This window comes from Megalobrama amblycephala, linkage group LG17 (assembly GCF_018812025.1).
Source record: "Megalobrama amblycephala isolate DHTTF-2021 linkage group LG17, ASM1881202v1, whole genome shotgun sequence".
In the NCBI taxonomy this organism is placed as follows: domain Eukaryota; kingdom Metazoa; phylum Chordata; class Actinopteri; order Cypriniformes; family Xenocyprididae; genus Megalobrama; species Megalobrama amblycephala.
Window position 1 is genome coordinate 35,380,950 of NC_063060.1, and position 16,005 is coordinate 35,396,954.

The following is a 16,005-nucleotide window of genomic DNA, read 5'->3' on the forward strand; positions in this document are numbered from 1 at the left end:
AGTGAACTAATCCTTTAACACATTGAATAATGCTGCGTTTTCCAAGACACTTCAGCGGGCCTTTAAAATATATTAAAATAAAAAACAATATTTTATATTGAAATAATATTTCACAACTTTACTTTTTTAATCTAGTAAATGCAGCCTTGGTGAGCATAAGAGACTTCTTTCTAAAACATTTTTATTTTATAAATGTAAATAACCTATTTAAATGTTCCATTTTATGATAAAACCTAATATTTATGGACAATCCCGCCTTGTCTAAAGGAATGTGTTTACTTGTTTAACTCAGAGCTATAGCAAAAATATGACGGTATTGTACCGTATGAATTATCCTCTTTGAAACCAACATATAAAATCACTGCTAGAGAAAACACACATTTTGTCAAAAAGTGGGGACACAACTTTGAAATCTTATAAAACATGCCTGTCTCATTGAAAAACAACCTTGCTCTGACATGAGATATTATCAAGTGTTGCTTTTTAATAAAACAATCTTTTTCATCATTAAATGTCCATTTTATTGCATATGAATGATTGAACCCTTCTTTGTGAACACACTGTTTTAAATGTAGTGAGAAGACAATAAGTGATTTGATATAATAATGATAAAAATAAATTGAAGGAGATAATTTTGATAAATACATTTTATTATTAATCCCTCATAACATTTATAATTCTTTTTATTTTTAAACCTAATAGAAGTTACAATTGCTGGACATGTTTTGTCCCATCTCTCAAGAATCAGTGATTTGTCATTTCAACTTTTTACCACACACTCCTTTTAGTTACTGAGAGAAATAGCACTTGTGACCACTTCCAAAATCACAAAAGTCACAAATTATGTTTAACTGTCCAAAAAAAAAAAAGAAGTGTTTATATTATCTCGTGACTGCTGAGTCAGAGATAGTCTACCATGTGATTAAGTCATATGATTTATCAGCTGTTTTTTCCATAACCTTCAATAATTCATCATTTACACTAGCCGATTAACAAATTCCAGTGTCGAATCTCGCACGGTACATATAATCCTGCTCATATTTATTTAGCTGTTTGTCTGTGTGTTATAGACTGTATAGTATGTGCACACTCCAGCGACACCTCTATTACCCAGAATGCACTGCTGCGAGTAAGTGACTGAGGAGGGGATCCCATCAGCAACACTGACTGTAGTTTCTATTTTATTATGATTATTAATTCACTTTTAAGCAAGTGCTGACAGGGAGACGAACAAGAAGAGGATCGAGCTTAGATTTCGTTGCGTGTATATCTCGGCCATGCCTCTCTTCACGTCAAATCCCTTTGATCAAGATGTTGGTAAGTTTGTCTTGCAGTTAGCAGGCGAGCTAACGGGACATCATCTCTGTCTATTGTTGTTCCTGGCAACCCACCGGCTTTCTATTTAATTACCAGTTGACTTTAAATATTTGTGAGATTTTCGCAATGGCATTCTGGTGGTTAAATAATTCCAACCAGCGGTTTTGACTACTAACCTGGACATTAATGACAACAATCTCACAGCTAGACGTGTTTATTAGCCTGATGGCTAGCCAAGTTTGTAGCTGAAGAAGCTATGATTGTACGCGAGCAGAATCTCATTTTCTCTGTTTGTATGGCACTGACAGTGCACTATTGAGTAAAAACAGGTGCTTTGCAGTTCACTTTAGATGATTAGAGCCATCTCACGCTTAATGGTTTAATTCAGACCCGACCTGAAGGCGTTCGCACACGAGCTAACGGTTCATACGGTGACGCTGCAAATGTCCCCATCTGCTGCTCTTATATGTTATTAACCGTGTTTGTTTTGCTATGACTGTATCCTTTATAATAGGCTATTATTAAGATATTTGAGCCTGTTGGTGGTAATTTTGTTTGGACCACCATTAAACTACCTTAGCCAGCATGTGCTGATGTAATATAAATGCTTGCACTTATATTTAGTATTTAATTAATGCACTTATAGGTTAATTAATAATACATGAGTTGATCATACATTGCATATGAAATACTGGCGATGTGGGAAATGTCAGATTTTGGCAGTGACTAAGTGGTCTGATGTTCAGTAGCTGCAGATGTTATTGGCTGCCTGATGGCATAGTACATATAGAATTAGTCTATAGGTCGGTTTTGTTTATTTTGAATATTTTGTATTGGTGTCTCTGTACCAAATTGCAGATACTGAGTTTCTGACAGTGGGAGGTGTGTTTTTGTTTGTTAACCTATGTACTCTATTTGACAGCTTGCTAGATTGATCAACAGAATCTCACAACTAATGTAGGTCACTGGTTAAGCTTCTGTAAACAGGGCTATTGCTTTCTGTAAGTGTCTGTAAATTAAAGGGTTAGTTCACCCAAAATGAAAATAATGTCATTTATTACTCGCCCTCATGTCATTCTACACCCGTAAGACCTTCGGTCATCTTCGGAACACAAATTAAGATATTGTTGATGAAATCCGATGGCTCATTGAGGCCTCTATTGAGAGCAAAGCCATTCAAAATCTCAAGATTCATAAAGGTACTAAAAACATATTTGAGACAGTTTATGTGAGTTCAGTGGTTCTAAGTATTATAAAGCGACAAGAATACTTTTTGTGCTGCAAAAAAAACCAAAATAAAGACTTTTCAACAGTATCTATATGGGCCGATTTCAAAACACTGCTTCAGAGCTTTACGAATCGAATCAGTGAATCGGAGTGCCAAAGTCACGTGATTTCAGCAGTCTAGCCGTTTGATAGGAGATCTGAATCACTGATTCAAAACAAAAGATTCATAAAGCTCAGAAGCTTCATGAAGCAGTGTTTTGAAATCGGCCCATCACTAGATATTTTTATTTATGCTGCGTCCCAATTCGCATACTATCCGTCCTAAATAGTATTTCGAAAAAAAGAATTAGTATGTCCCAAATCGTATTATGTTGAAATGAGTATTCCGAAGATACCCGGATGGTCTACTTTTTCCGGTTAGAATTCGAAGTGCAGATCCGTACACACTTCTAATCGCTAATATTACCCATCACACATTGCGCTGGGGACGAGGATTCGATTAGAACTACAAATACGAGTAAAAAGTGTTAAAAAACTACAAACATGGCGGATGTGCAAGACCGACGGTTAAGCAGAGCGGTTAAGATAAAGGGGCTTAAATGATTAATAATCAGTATCTAACCTGATGAAAAGATATTTATTAAATGTTATCCACATTATATTTCATTTGCAACAGCATTGTGAACTTTATATAACGATGCGTTTGGTAATTAACTTTTAAATGCATCGTTATGCAAAGATGAGGAGAGTTATTGCATGAAAGACCCATGACTGGCAGATAAACGTGCCACTACATTTCTCTCCGAAACGGTAGGAAAATAAATTTAATTGAATGTGGAGGATTTTATCTGTGACAAGATGATTGACAGGACAGTTTAAACAGTTACAGGTTGCGTAACTAAGCGACAGAACATCCGTTAAAGACGCAATTATGACGAGGTAGTATGTCCCAAAGCTTGCATACTCTTCTGCTACACACTCAAAAGTATGTACTTTTTCTTTACAAAAACAGTACATACTTTTAGGACGTAGTATAAGTAGGCGAATTGGGACGCAGCATTAGTTTTTTTGGCACACAAAAAGTATTCTTTTCACTTTATAATATTAAGATAGAACCACTGAACTCACATGAACTGTTTCAAATATGTTTTTAGTACCTTTATGGACATTGAATGGAGTTTGAATGGCTTTGCTCTCAATGGAGGCCTCACTGAGCCATTGGATTTCATCAACAATATCTTAATTTGTGTTCTGAAGATGAATGAAGGTCTTACGGGTGTGGAACGACATGAGGGTGAGTAATAAATGACATTATTTTCATTTTTGGGTGAACTAACCCTTTAACCTTTTTTATTAAAGGGTTAGTTCACCCAAAAATTAAATTTCTGTCATTTATTACTTGGAACACAAATTAAGATATTTTTGATGAAATCCAAGAGGTTTCTGATCCCCCAAGAGAAAACAACATAGCTACAACCACATTCAAGGTCCAGAAAGGTAGCAAAGACATCATTAAAATAGTCCACATGACTACAAAAAAAGAACATTGTTTTGGCCTGATATCGTTTGAAAGGACTTCATTTCATTTGAAGTATATCTGGGCCTTAACAGAACCTGTGGCCTTTCACAGATGCACATTTATTCATTATGATTATGTATATAAAAGTTATGCTGTTGAATCTGTGAAATCACTGGAAACTTTTGTCATGAGAGATAAACATTTGAGTAACTATTCTTTTGCAGAGAAAGCGACAAGTGAGATGAACACAGCTGAGGACTGGGGCCTCATTCTGGATATTTGTGACAAGATCGGACAGTCTCGCACTGGGTTGGTGAACAAGCATTCAGAATTATTTTGAAAGTGTCTTTTAGATTAAAGGATTAGTTCACCCAAAAAATGAAATTATTCTATGATTTACTCACCTTCAAGCCATCCTAGGTGTATATGACTATCTTCTTTCAGACAAACACAATCAGAGATATATTTAAAAATATCCTGGCTCATCCCAAGTTTTATAATTGTAGTGAATAGGGGGTGCAATTTTGAATCCCAAAAAAAAATGCATCCATCCATCATAAAAATAATCTGTACGACTCCAGGTGGTCAATAAAGGCCTTCTGAAGTAAAGCGATTGGTTTTTAGTAAGAAAAATATCCATTTTTAAAACTTTAATAACTGCCGGAAGCTAGTTATTTTAGTTTATAAAATTTTAAAAATGGATATTTTTCTTACAAAAACCCATCGCTTTGATTTTAGAAGGCCTTTATTGATCCCCCTCAAAATCATGCCCCCCCCCCCCCCCATTCACAACCATTATAAAGCTTGGAAGAGTCAGGATATTTTCAAATATATTTCCAATTGTGTTCCTCTGAAAGAAGATAGTCATATACAGCTAGGATGGCTTGAGGGTGAGTAATTCATGGGATAATTTTCACTTTTGGGTGAACTAACCCTTTAATGAATGTTTAGTGAGTTAAATGTTTTTTCTTGTCTTCTGAAGGCCTAAAGAATGCCTGCGATCTATAATGAGGAGAGTGAATCACAAGGATCCTCATGTTGCCATGCAAGCGTTGACGGTAAGGCAAACTATTCTTAATGCTGTCTAGTGGATGCCCAGGAAGCATGGTTCCATCTCAAGTATGCAAACATCAGAGGCCATTAATGACCTACTGAGAATGAAATAAGAGTTTTCTCTTTCATAGCTACTTGGTGCGTGTGTGTCAAACTGTGGAAAAATATTCCATTTAGAAGTCTGCTCCAGGGAATTTGCTAGTGAAGTTAGCAATGTGCTAAATAAGGTACGTACTTTTGTTTGTAGAAATACTGTATGCGTCATTGTCTTGTCCAGCAGTATGAGACTGATGTTTAGGCCTTTCTTCTCAAGGGCCACCCAAAAGTGTGTGAGAAGCTGAAGGCTCTCATGGTGGAGTGGGCTGAGGATTTCCGTAATGACCCCCAGCTCAGCCTCATATCGGCCATGATCAAGAACCTCAGAGAACAGGGCGTCATCTTCCCTGCGGTGGGCTCTCAGGTGAGCGGCTCAGTCCAGCTCCCTGCTGTCCAGATCTGCCAGTTCACTGGATTCTGTGAAATGCTGTAGTTACTTGTTATTTAAGTGTGTAGGGAATTTAATGTGTGTCAGGAGTATAGTTTCAGTTTAAAGGCCAAATCTGAATCTTCAGCACAAAAAAAAAAAACAACAAAAAAAACATGCTTAACCTGATAATAAAGGAAATACCGTTCAAAGGTTTGGGGTCAGTAAGATTTTTTTTCTTCTTTTTTTTTCTCAGCAAAGATGCAATAAGTGATCAAAAGCGACAGAAAAGACATTTAACATTACAAAAGATTTCTATCTCAAATAAATGCTGTTCTTTTAAACTTTGCGTTCATCCGGGGGGGAAAAAAATCACAGTTTTCACTAAAATATTAAGCAGCTCAACTGTTGAATAATTCAACATTGAAATGTTACTTGAGCACCAAATCAGCATATTAGAATGATTTTGTTCACTATTTTTTGCTGGTGGGATGATCTTTCCAACCCTATCCGGACAGCCGAATCCCTGACAATATTCAAGAATCTTTTCCGTGGGCACAAAAAAAAAAAAAAAACTGTCAGTGCCTTCATTTAGCTTGTACTCTTCTGAACAATGTCTGAAACTTTGTATTACTATCACTTCTCCTTGTTTGATGCCCGTGTTTAATGAATAAATGTAAATTTGTGAAGGATCATGTGACACTCTGAAGACTGGAGTACTGGCTACTAAAATAAATCTGCTTTTTCATCACAGGAATAAAATAGGCTTTAAAATATATTCAAATAGAAAACAATAATTTTAAGTTGTAAATATATTTTACAATATTACTGTTTTAACTGTATTTTTTTCCTTTCTTTTTTTTTTTTCTGTAAATGCAGTCTTGGTGAGTATATTAGACTTCTTTCAAAAACATTTAAAAAATCTCACGACCCCAAACTTTTGATCGGTAGTGTGTGTGTGTGTATATATGTATGCATTAAAAAAAATACTTTACTATTATTCTTATTTTGTTATTAGTATTATTTGCAAAAAAAGAGAGACTTTTTCCATTATGTTGGACTTCTCAAAGTTTAGATTTTTTATTTATTTTATTTTTTAGGATGCTGAACAATTAAGAGACAGTTCAAATGGAATAACAACAAATTGAACAAACTACTTGTTGAATATTTATAACCTTGTGTTTTGTGACAGACTTTGTCTGAATGAGTATTTAGTTTTAAAAGGAGAAAATATGTGTGTGTATAATGTTTAAGTAATGAGATGTTTTACTTTATTTGTTCAGGCAGCAGATCAAGCTAAAGCCAGTCCTGCATTGGTAGCTAAAGACCCTGCAACTTCAACAAACAAGAAGGAAGAAGAAGACCTTGCTAAAGGTAGGCACAAATCTGTAATGCTGATGTCTGCAGTGAATTGCCTTGAAGAAAGGGAGGTAATCTCTCTGTCTCTGTGTCTCTGTCTCAGCGATTGAACTGTCTCTGAAGGACCAGCGACACCAGCAGCAGCCTCAGGTCTCTCTGTCTGGCCTCTACCCGAGCACCAGCAGCCTCATCACCTCTCACAAGACTGAGGGCAGAAAGGTCAGGGCCATCTATGACTTTGAGGCAGCCGAAGACAATGAGCTCACCTTTAAATCAGGCGAGATTATCACCATCCTGGATGATAGGCGAGTCTGGTTCTGTTCATTGATGGTCACGACAAAATGGTTCAAGGCTGTATTTCTAATCATTCCCTTTAGCCCTATTTGGACAGGACTAGTTTTCATGGAGAATGTTAGAGAAGTTCACGTTTTACTGGCGTACTTGTGATCTTAATCCTGTCTGATTCTGCTGTGTCTGTATTTTTCTCACACAACGGTCCTCTGAGAAATCAAATCCAGTCCGAATTTGAATATCTGTGCCAATATTGTATTGTACTAATGCTTCTTCTCACATGTTTTATGAGCTACCGTTTGCACGCCATTCTTACGCGTGCTTTCATTTCAATATGGCTGGTATTTAACGAAAAAATTGAATTATAAAATTAATAAATGCTCACTTATGTTGGTTTATTATAAACAGCCACTTAAATAAATTCATGTGAAGTTTATTTAAATAGGGGTTTATTAATAAAAACAATTTAAGTTATATCAGTAAGTAATTCATTAAAAGACATATGTCATACACAGGGCCTAAAATTAACACTCGCCAAAGTGCCAAATGCGAGTAAAAATCAGCGCTGATGAGTATATGACACGATGTCAAACAGCAGTTGGCCGGTAACATTTTTATGAATTCTAACAATGCAATGTTGTGAGAACATGAACTCTGTGGGAAGTTTAAGTGCGCGCATCCGCGCAGAGAAAGACGTGTCTCAGACAAAACTAGATTAAGCTGTCCTTCATGTCTTCCTGCATTTGAATAGACAGATTCACACAAAATTATGTAAAAAAAAAAAAAAAAAAAAAGCCAGTCTCGCCGAGTATCCTAGTAAACATAGTGTCAAAGAAAACACGTGTCAGGATATTGGATCTGTACATTAAGTCTTAAAGTGACAGCAGCCTAATAATCCTGCTGCTGTCTGTTTTTAAAGGTGCCCTCGAATGAAAAATTGAATTTATCTTGGCATTGTTAAATAACAAGAGTTCAGTACATGGAAATGACATACAGTGAGTCTCAAACTCCATTGTTTCCTCCTTTTTATATAAATCTCATTTGTTTAAAAGACCTCAGAAGAACAGGCGAATCTCAACATAACACAAACTGTTACGTAACAGTCGGTGTGTACGCCCCCATTATTTGCATATGCCAGCCCATGTTTCCAACATTATAAAAGGCATTAGACAAGGGCAGCCAGTATTAACGTCTGGATGTGCACAACCAAATCATCAGACTAGGTAAGCAAGCAAGAACAATAGTGAAAAATGGCAGATGGAGCAATAATAACTGAAATGATCCATGATAACGTGATATTTGTAAACTGTCTTTCTAAATGTTTCGTTAGCATGTTGCTAATGTACTGTTAAATGTGGTTAAAGTTACCATCGGTTATTACTGTATTCACGGAGACAAGAGAGCCGTCGCTATTTTCATTTTTAAACACTTGCAGTCTGTATAATTCATAAACACAACTTCATTCTTTATAAATCTCTCCAACAGTGTAGCATTAGCCGTTAGCCACGGAGCACTATCAAACTCATTCAAAATCAGAAGTAAACAATATAACAGTATACAATACTCACATAATCCGACGCATGCATGCTGCATGCATGACGAACACTTTGTAAAGATCCATTTTGAGGGTTATATTAGCTGTGTGAACTTTAAGGCACTGTTCAAGGCAAGCGCGAGCTCTGTGGGCGTGGACCACGGGATTTAAAGGGGCTGCAGCATAAAATCGGCGCGTTTATAATGATGCCCCAAAATAGGCAGTTAAAAAAATTAATAAAAAAGAATCTATGGGGTATTTTGAGCTGAAACTTCACAGACACATTCAGGGGACACCTTAGACTTATTACATCTTTTAAAAACATAATCTAGGGCACCTTTAATGTTAATCAAACAACAAAGGACAGAGAAAAAATTACTCGTTGCTCCTGATTGAATAACTTTTGTAACTTCAATAAGGATTAATTTGTTTAATTTATACAGTGAAGATTTACTGTATTTGTTATTTTACATTTTATTACTTAAATTTAAATTTCTGTTCCTGAAAACTACTGTTAGTAAATGTTTTTTTACGTCACCGGCCATTGGCAGGTGTGGCAAAAAGTTAGTTCTAGGCCCTGGTTATACGTGATGCATACAAGCACAGCAAATGACCTACTATAACACCCATGTCTATAAAACGCACACTCCAACCTCTGTAATTAACATGAAGATGTTAGTCCCGTCCAAATTGACACATCAAATCACAAACGTTGGGTGATCAGAAAACTTGTCCCGTCCGAATAGGGCTTCTGTGTCAATTTTTTTTTGGCAATTTGTTCGTTCAGCTCTCTGTAGAGATGGAGTGAATGATTCTAAACACAGCCGAAGAGTTTCTTTTTTTTTTTTTTTTAAATGAAACTTGGAGGGAGGTGGCTTAAGCATCTCTTCTCTATCACAGTGACCCTAACTGGTGGAAGGGTGAGACGTATCAGGGTGTTGGGCTTTTTCCGTCAAACTTTGTGACAGCAGACCTTACAGCAGAGCCTGAGATGAGTGAGTAAAGCTGTCACATCTACTCTTTTTCAGCCCTTCAATGCCTCTTCCTCTCTGACAGTTTTTTTTCCAATAGTTTCTCTTTTTACACTCTCATTCAGAATGTTTTCAGCAAGGATGCATTAAATGGATCAAAATCAATCAATTGTATTTCAAATAAATGCTGTTCTTTTGAACTTTTTATTCACCAAAGAATCTTTGTGCAAAAAATGTATCAAGGTTTCCTCAAAAATATTAAGCAACACAACTGTTTTAAGTATAGATAAAAGTAAGAAATGTTTCTTAAGGACCAAATCAGCATATTAGAATGATTTCTGAAGGATCATGTGACACTGAAGACTGCTGAAAATTCAGCTTTGCCATCACTGGAATAAATTACATTTTAAAATATATTAAAATATTTCATAATATTACTGTTTTTTTTTTATCAAATAAATGCATCATTGGTGAGCAGTCTTATCAAATCTTACCGACCCCAAACTTTTGATAGGTAGTGTATTATTAGTCATTCAGTATTCAATACAATGAAAAACAGTAATTACAGTGGGGTCTAAAAGGTAAAGACCACTAGGGAATTTTTTTAAATAAGTAAGTGACCAAAAGAGCATCTTGAGCTCCATTGGAAGAACATTTGACTGTCTGTACAAAAGGAGTTCATATGATCAGTGTCACAAAATGCTTGTTTTGAGGACCTAGAAGTAGTGCAGAATGTTTATTTCCAGATTTAAATTATATTTTTAATCCCAGATTTTCAGTGTGGTCTCAGACTTTTGGATCCCAGTGTACATTGTGACAGTAATATCCTCTTGGATGTTGGTTCTCTGCTTATTACATTACATGATTTTATCTTTAATGTTTTTCTGTCTTTAGTGAAAACAGAGAAGAAGACTGTGCAGTTCAGTGAAGACGTCCAGGTAGAGACGATTGAACCGGAGCCAGAGCCTGTCTACATTGATGAGGTGAGGCTGCATATATCTCATAGTGTTTGGCAGTGTTGCTTTGATTCATTTGTTTCAAACACCCCTTACAACTCTAGACCAATAGTGAATCAAGAATGATCCATAATTCACTATTTCCATCTAAAGTTGTCAGATGCTCTCATTGGAGAACTGTGTTAAGGGTAGTAGCAGCTCTCATAGAAGTGTCATGCAGTCTGGTTTTAATGTCTTTGGAATGTTCTGCAGGAGAAAATGGACCAGCTGCTTCAGATGATCCAGAGTGCGGATCCAACAGATGACCAGTCGGACAGCTGTGAACTCCTGCAGTTGGAGGGTGAGTGTAAAACCATATCCGTATGCTCTGACAGAGTTCGTTGGTTCTGTGTTCTCGAGATTGGTCCACTGATTAATAGTTGTTCCCCCTCCCACAATCAGCTGCTTGCAACCAGATGGGTCCTCTCATTGATCAGAAGTTGGAGGAGATTGACAGGTATTCCCATCTAAAAACTAATTTAAATAATAAAACATCCATCCTTCCATATGTCTAGAAAAGCCTGTAAACAAACCTCCAATTATTTGTAGTGAATGTCCAATGAATCAAATGCATGTTTCATTCCCCCAGAGATCTCACATGTAATAAATCTGTCATGCTTGTTTTCAGAAAACACTCAGAGCTGTCCGACCTGAACGTGAAGGTCATGGAAGCACTGTCTCTCTATGCTAAGCTAATGAATGAAGACCCAGTATACACTATGTATGCTAAACTACAGAGCCAGCAATACTACATGCAGCAGACCCCAAACGCTTCCCAACAGGTGAGAATCTGTGATGAAACTGTGTATATTATAAGTTTGCTAGATATGATTTAATGCTAAATACGATTTGTTATGATGGCTATTTGTTGTTGATTGTTTTGGCAGTGGTATATTAGAGAAAGTCTGTTTTATTTTCAGGTGTACCCTGGCCAGTCCACTGGAGGGCAGTATGCAATGGGTAGCACAGCAGTACCGGGATACAACGTTCCAATGGAGCAGCTCACTGCAATGAACCAAACAGGAACACCAATGGCTGGGCAGCCGGCTCCCAGGTAATCACATTTTATTATATTTCACAAATAAAAGAATTTCAAAATATTTTGAAATTTATTATTATTTTAAAATAAAAAAAATAAAAGTTGTATCAAAATAAAAGGCTGTATCTATGTATTAATGATGATGATATATTTTTTTTTATATTGTTGCTGTTTTTACATTTACAATAATAAAAAAGTTTGTATCAATGCATTGATATATTTATTATTATTATTACATTATTTAACAATAATTAATTGACAATAAAGTTATCAATTCATTTAATAATTATTATTAAATAAACAATATTCTTGTTATAAACTTAAAATTAAAATGCTGTATCAATGCATTTATAAAATTGTATTTATATATTGTTGTTAAATTTACAATAATAAAAAATGAAAATATGTATCAATTCATTGAAATTACTATTGTTATTACCTGAATAAAAATAAAAAGTTGGATCAATTAATTTAATAATAATTATTATTAACCCTCTGGTGCTGTTCATTTGGGGTTGACACTTGGGATGTTTGGAGTCTCCAGAGACCCCAGGCAACAAAATGTAATTTTGTAACAAAATATTTTTTTTTTTATTTAAACAAATGTAATTTTTACTCAGTTTATCAATGTTTTACTCCACATTTGTGCAGTTTTTGGAGGATTTATGATATTTTTTAAATGTATATAAAAAAAAAAAAAAAATTAAATAGGTTTTTATACAAAAACAGCCTTTCACTTTATAAAAGACCCACATTTCTAACTTTCATTCATGGGGATAACATGGATAATTAGGACATGGTTTAGTGTACGATTTTTGCCCATCTTTTGGAAAAATGCAGTTTTAAAATTAAAAAATTATCACTTTATCCAGTAGATGGCTGCAGAGCTCCACTATTTGCTATTTGACTAACTGAAAGACATCTTTTCACAAGTTTTTTTTGCAGTTGGATTCATATCTACATATTATGAAAAACAATAAAAAAAAATTAAAGTTTTTAAAAAATGTTACATCATGATTAGAATCAAACCTGAACAAGATGCTACAAAGAGAAAAGTTGGAGTCTTTAAACTTTATAATTTATTTCAAACATCTGTTTTTCATATAATTCTACAAATTTAATCTACACTTCAGTTACTAAATAAACAGAACAAAAATTAACAGAAATGAACAGTTATATATTACATATTGAGTAAAAATACTCGACATGAACATCAAAATGCAATGAACTGAACAGAAATAACAAATGAGGAAATATAAAACGTATGGATTCTGTCTATGTGTGGTCTGCATTGTTTCTGATTTTGAAGATGAATTTTGTCCATTTCTAAGCAGGGTCTCTAAACAGCACAAGTGTGACTTTTTTTTTCTCACACTAACATAAAAACAGATGTCATTCCAATTTATTTTTTTATTTGTAGATCTAGACAGTGTTGACAACCGTACAAAGTCTCATGCCATTCGGACAAAGATAACTTCTTTTTTTTTTTTTTTAAATTTCAGAAAACATCATTTGGGGTCAAAAAGACCGTGCCAGAGGGTTAAATTAACAAAAAATGAAAATCTGTATCAATGCATTATATTAGTATAATTCTATAAAAAAACTGATTTGTTTTTGTCACATGTGTTTATCAGTGATGTCCATATGTACATGGGCCAGCCTCCAGTCTACAGCCCCTCTCCTGGCAGCCTGGCCCCAGCTGATGTCCAGTCCTACCAGACCCCAGGCGGCGCTCCAGCGGGCATGACCCAGACCCACGGCTACAGTGTGCCCTCCTCCCAAAGCCACCCTGCTACTGCAGACAACCAACAGACCCCTTACCCTGAGAAAGCCCTCTTATAGGACCCCTAGAGACTCAACCTCTCTGGTTTCATACAGACACACACACTTCCAGTCATAAACAAAGAACATTCAGTTCACACACAGATATCTCCTAGATTGTCTTCTCCTCCTCTTCTTTAAGACACACTACAAACAAACACTGATTCTGATCATGACGGGATGTGCCGATTGTTGACTACTAACAGGTAGTGTTCTCACAGAGCGGTTCTTTTTTTGGTCTCTTTTATAAGAACATTTTGTTGAAGGTAATGAGTAACACTAAGTTATACCATTTATTTTGCATTTTCATTCTAGTAATACTTAACTGGATGTTTCTTACAGGAAAACACACAAAGAGAGCATGCTTGTGTTGTACATACATTTCTGTTCAAATGTAGGTCCCTGATAGTCCGGTGTTTGTCACAACAGGTTAATTTCTCATCACTATGTCTGTGTGTGTGTGTGTGTGTGTGTGTGTATGCGAGAGAGAGAGCGTTCAAGCCCACAGAAGTCATCTCGCATCTCTCCTCCAGAACCATATAGCGAAACACTGCCATTGTCTTGACAGTGGCCCATCACCCCGATGTCTTTAAGCTCACTACTCAGTGTTAAAAAAAGATCAAATGTTTTTTTTAGTGTATTTTATTTATATTTTGATTGTCGTTTTGCTGTTTTAATTGACAGTACATTAATAGAAGGATGTAATATTCTGCCTGTGTGCAGATGTGTATATACAAGAGCTCACCTCTGTCTTTAGAGCGTAACGTTCAAAGCAGCTGCTGCTTCTGTAGAAAGGGCACGTGGGAAGTTGAGGAGTAATGCTACTCCACATCATGCACTTTTAATTTACCTTTTTCCATTACCCTCATTTCAGATGTGCCCACTTTAAAACGTACGTTTCCTAAGCTCTCGAAGAACCCGAATGGCATTAACCCTGCACTCTTAACTCCTCCTTTCAAAACAGATGATAGAAATACTCATGCAACTTGTCTTGGATTTTGCGAACGTATCCCCTGGGAATGAATGAATCACGTGTAAATGCACCGTAGCACGTGGAATGATTGAACTAACTTCGTAAGTCCTGGCGAGGGCTGAGACTGACACTAAAGAGAACAGACTCGGTTCATTTGAATCTCCTATTCTAAACTAAGGCAGTACCCCACATCTCTGTCTCAATGTAGCTACAGTGTTATCAGAGTAGTTATTGACCTTTCATAGAGAACATTCTGGGAAATTGGGACCATGGGCCAGTTCTAATGTAACACCTTAGCATTTGCACACGGAGATGATAATCCTTACGTCAACCTTATCCACAGGGAAAATGACTGTTTTTGGTGTATCGGTTCTATGTACCCAGTTGTTTGTATGTACTATTTTAATCATCTTAATTATTAGTATTCACAATAAAACTAGGCCAAATGTACGGCATATGTTGTGTCTCATGTTTATGCGTCACTAGTGTGTTCTTTGCTCAGGCAGACAGGTGGTTGATTAGTGGCTTACTGGTTCAGGAGCTAGTTTACGACAGCAAGGCATTCCTTGCAATTAGTGTAGTATAAGTAGTGAATAAGAAATAAAATAATTTGGAAACAGATTGATTATTAGGTCAGATTCTCACAATTAACTATGACTTTTTCCTCATTACTGCTTATTAATAGTTGGTAAGGTAGTTAGGTTTAGGTATTTGGTAGGATTATGGGACGTTATGTAGAATATGGTCATGCAGAATAAGGCATTAATATGTGCTTTATAAGTACTGATAAACAGCCAATATCCTAATAATATGCATGCTAATAAGCAACTAGTTAATACTGAGAATTGGACCCTAAACTAAAGTGTTACAGATTATTATTATCATTAGCGTCAAATTTTTTAAAGAGAAATTAGTACTTTTATTCAGCAAGGACGCATTACATTGATTAAAACTTTCTATTCATCAGAGAATTTGAAAAAAAAAAAAAAAAAAAAGTATCATGGTTTCCACAAAAATATTAAGCAGCACAACTGTTTTCAACATTGATAATAATAAGAGATGTTTGTCGAGCAGCAAATCAGCATAGAATGATTTCTAAGGGATCATGTGACACTGAAGACTGGAATTAAGGCTGCTGAAAATTCAGTTGTTATACATTTAAAAATGTGTAAAAACAGTTTACATAAAAGGTAAGTTCACCCAAAATTGAAAATTCTGTCATTAATTAATCACTCATGTCGTTCCAAACCCATCTTCAGAACACAAATTAAGATATTTTTGATGAAATCAGAGATCTTTCTGATCCTCCATAGAAAGCAACAGAATTACCACATTCAAGGCCCAGAAAGATAGTAAAGACATTGTTAAAATAGTCCATGTGACTACAGTGGTTTAACCTTAATGTTATGAAGCGTTTAGAATACTTTTTGTGCACACTCCACT

The 16,005-nt window shown here is 35.6% G+C and overlaps 1 protein-coding gene across 1 annotated transcript; it reads left to right on the forward strand.

Annotated features, from left to right (window-relative positions):
- Positions 1-967: 967 nt before the first annotated feature.
- stam (signal transducing adaptor molecule (SH3 domain and ITAM motif) 1) lies at positions 968-15,017 on the forward strand. Its single transcript, XM_048162188.1, has 14 exons — positions 968-1,317; positions 4,288-4,372; positions 5,046-5,121; positions 5,248-5,343; positions 5,430-5,576; positions 6,863-6,953; positions 7,042-7,243; positions 9,664-9,758; positions 10,629-10,717; positions 10,943-11,030; positions 11,132-11,186; positions 11,358-11,511; positions 11,650-11,783; positions 13,403-15,017. The coding sequence occupies exons 1-14, from the start codon at positions 1,278-1,280 to the stop codon at positions 13,608-13,610; spliced, it is 1,560 nt and encodes a 519-aa protein (XP_048018145.1). The 5' UTR covers positions 968-1,277; the 3' UTR covers positions 13,611-15,017.
- The last annotated feature ends 988 nt before the right edge of the window (positions 15,018-16,005 follow it).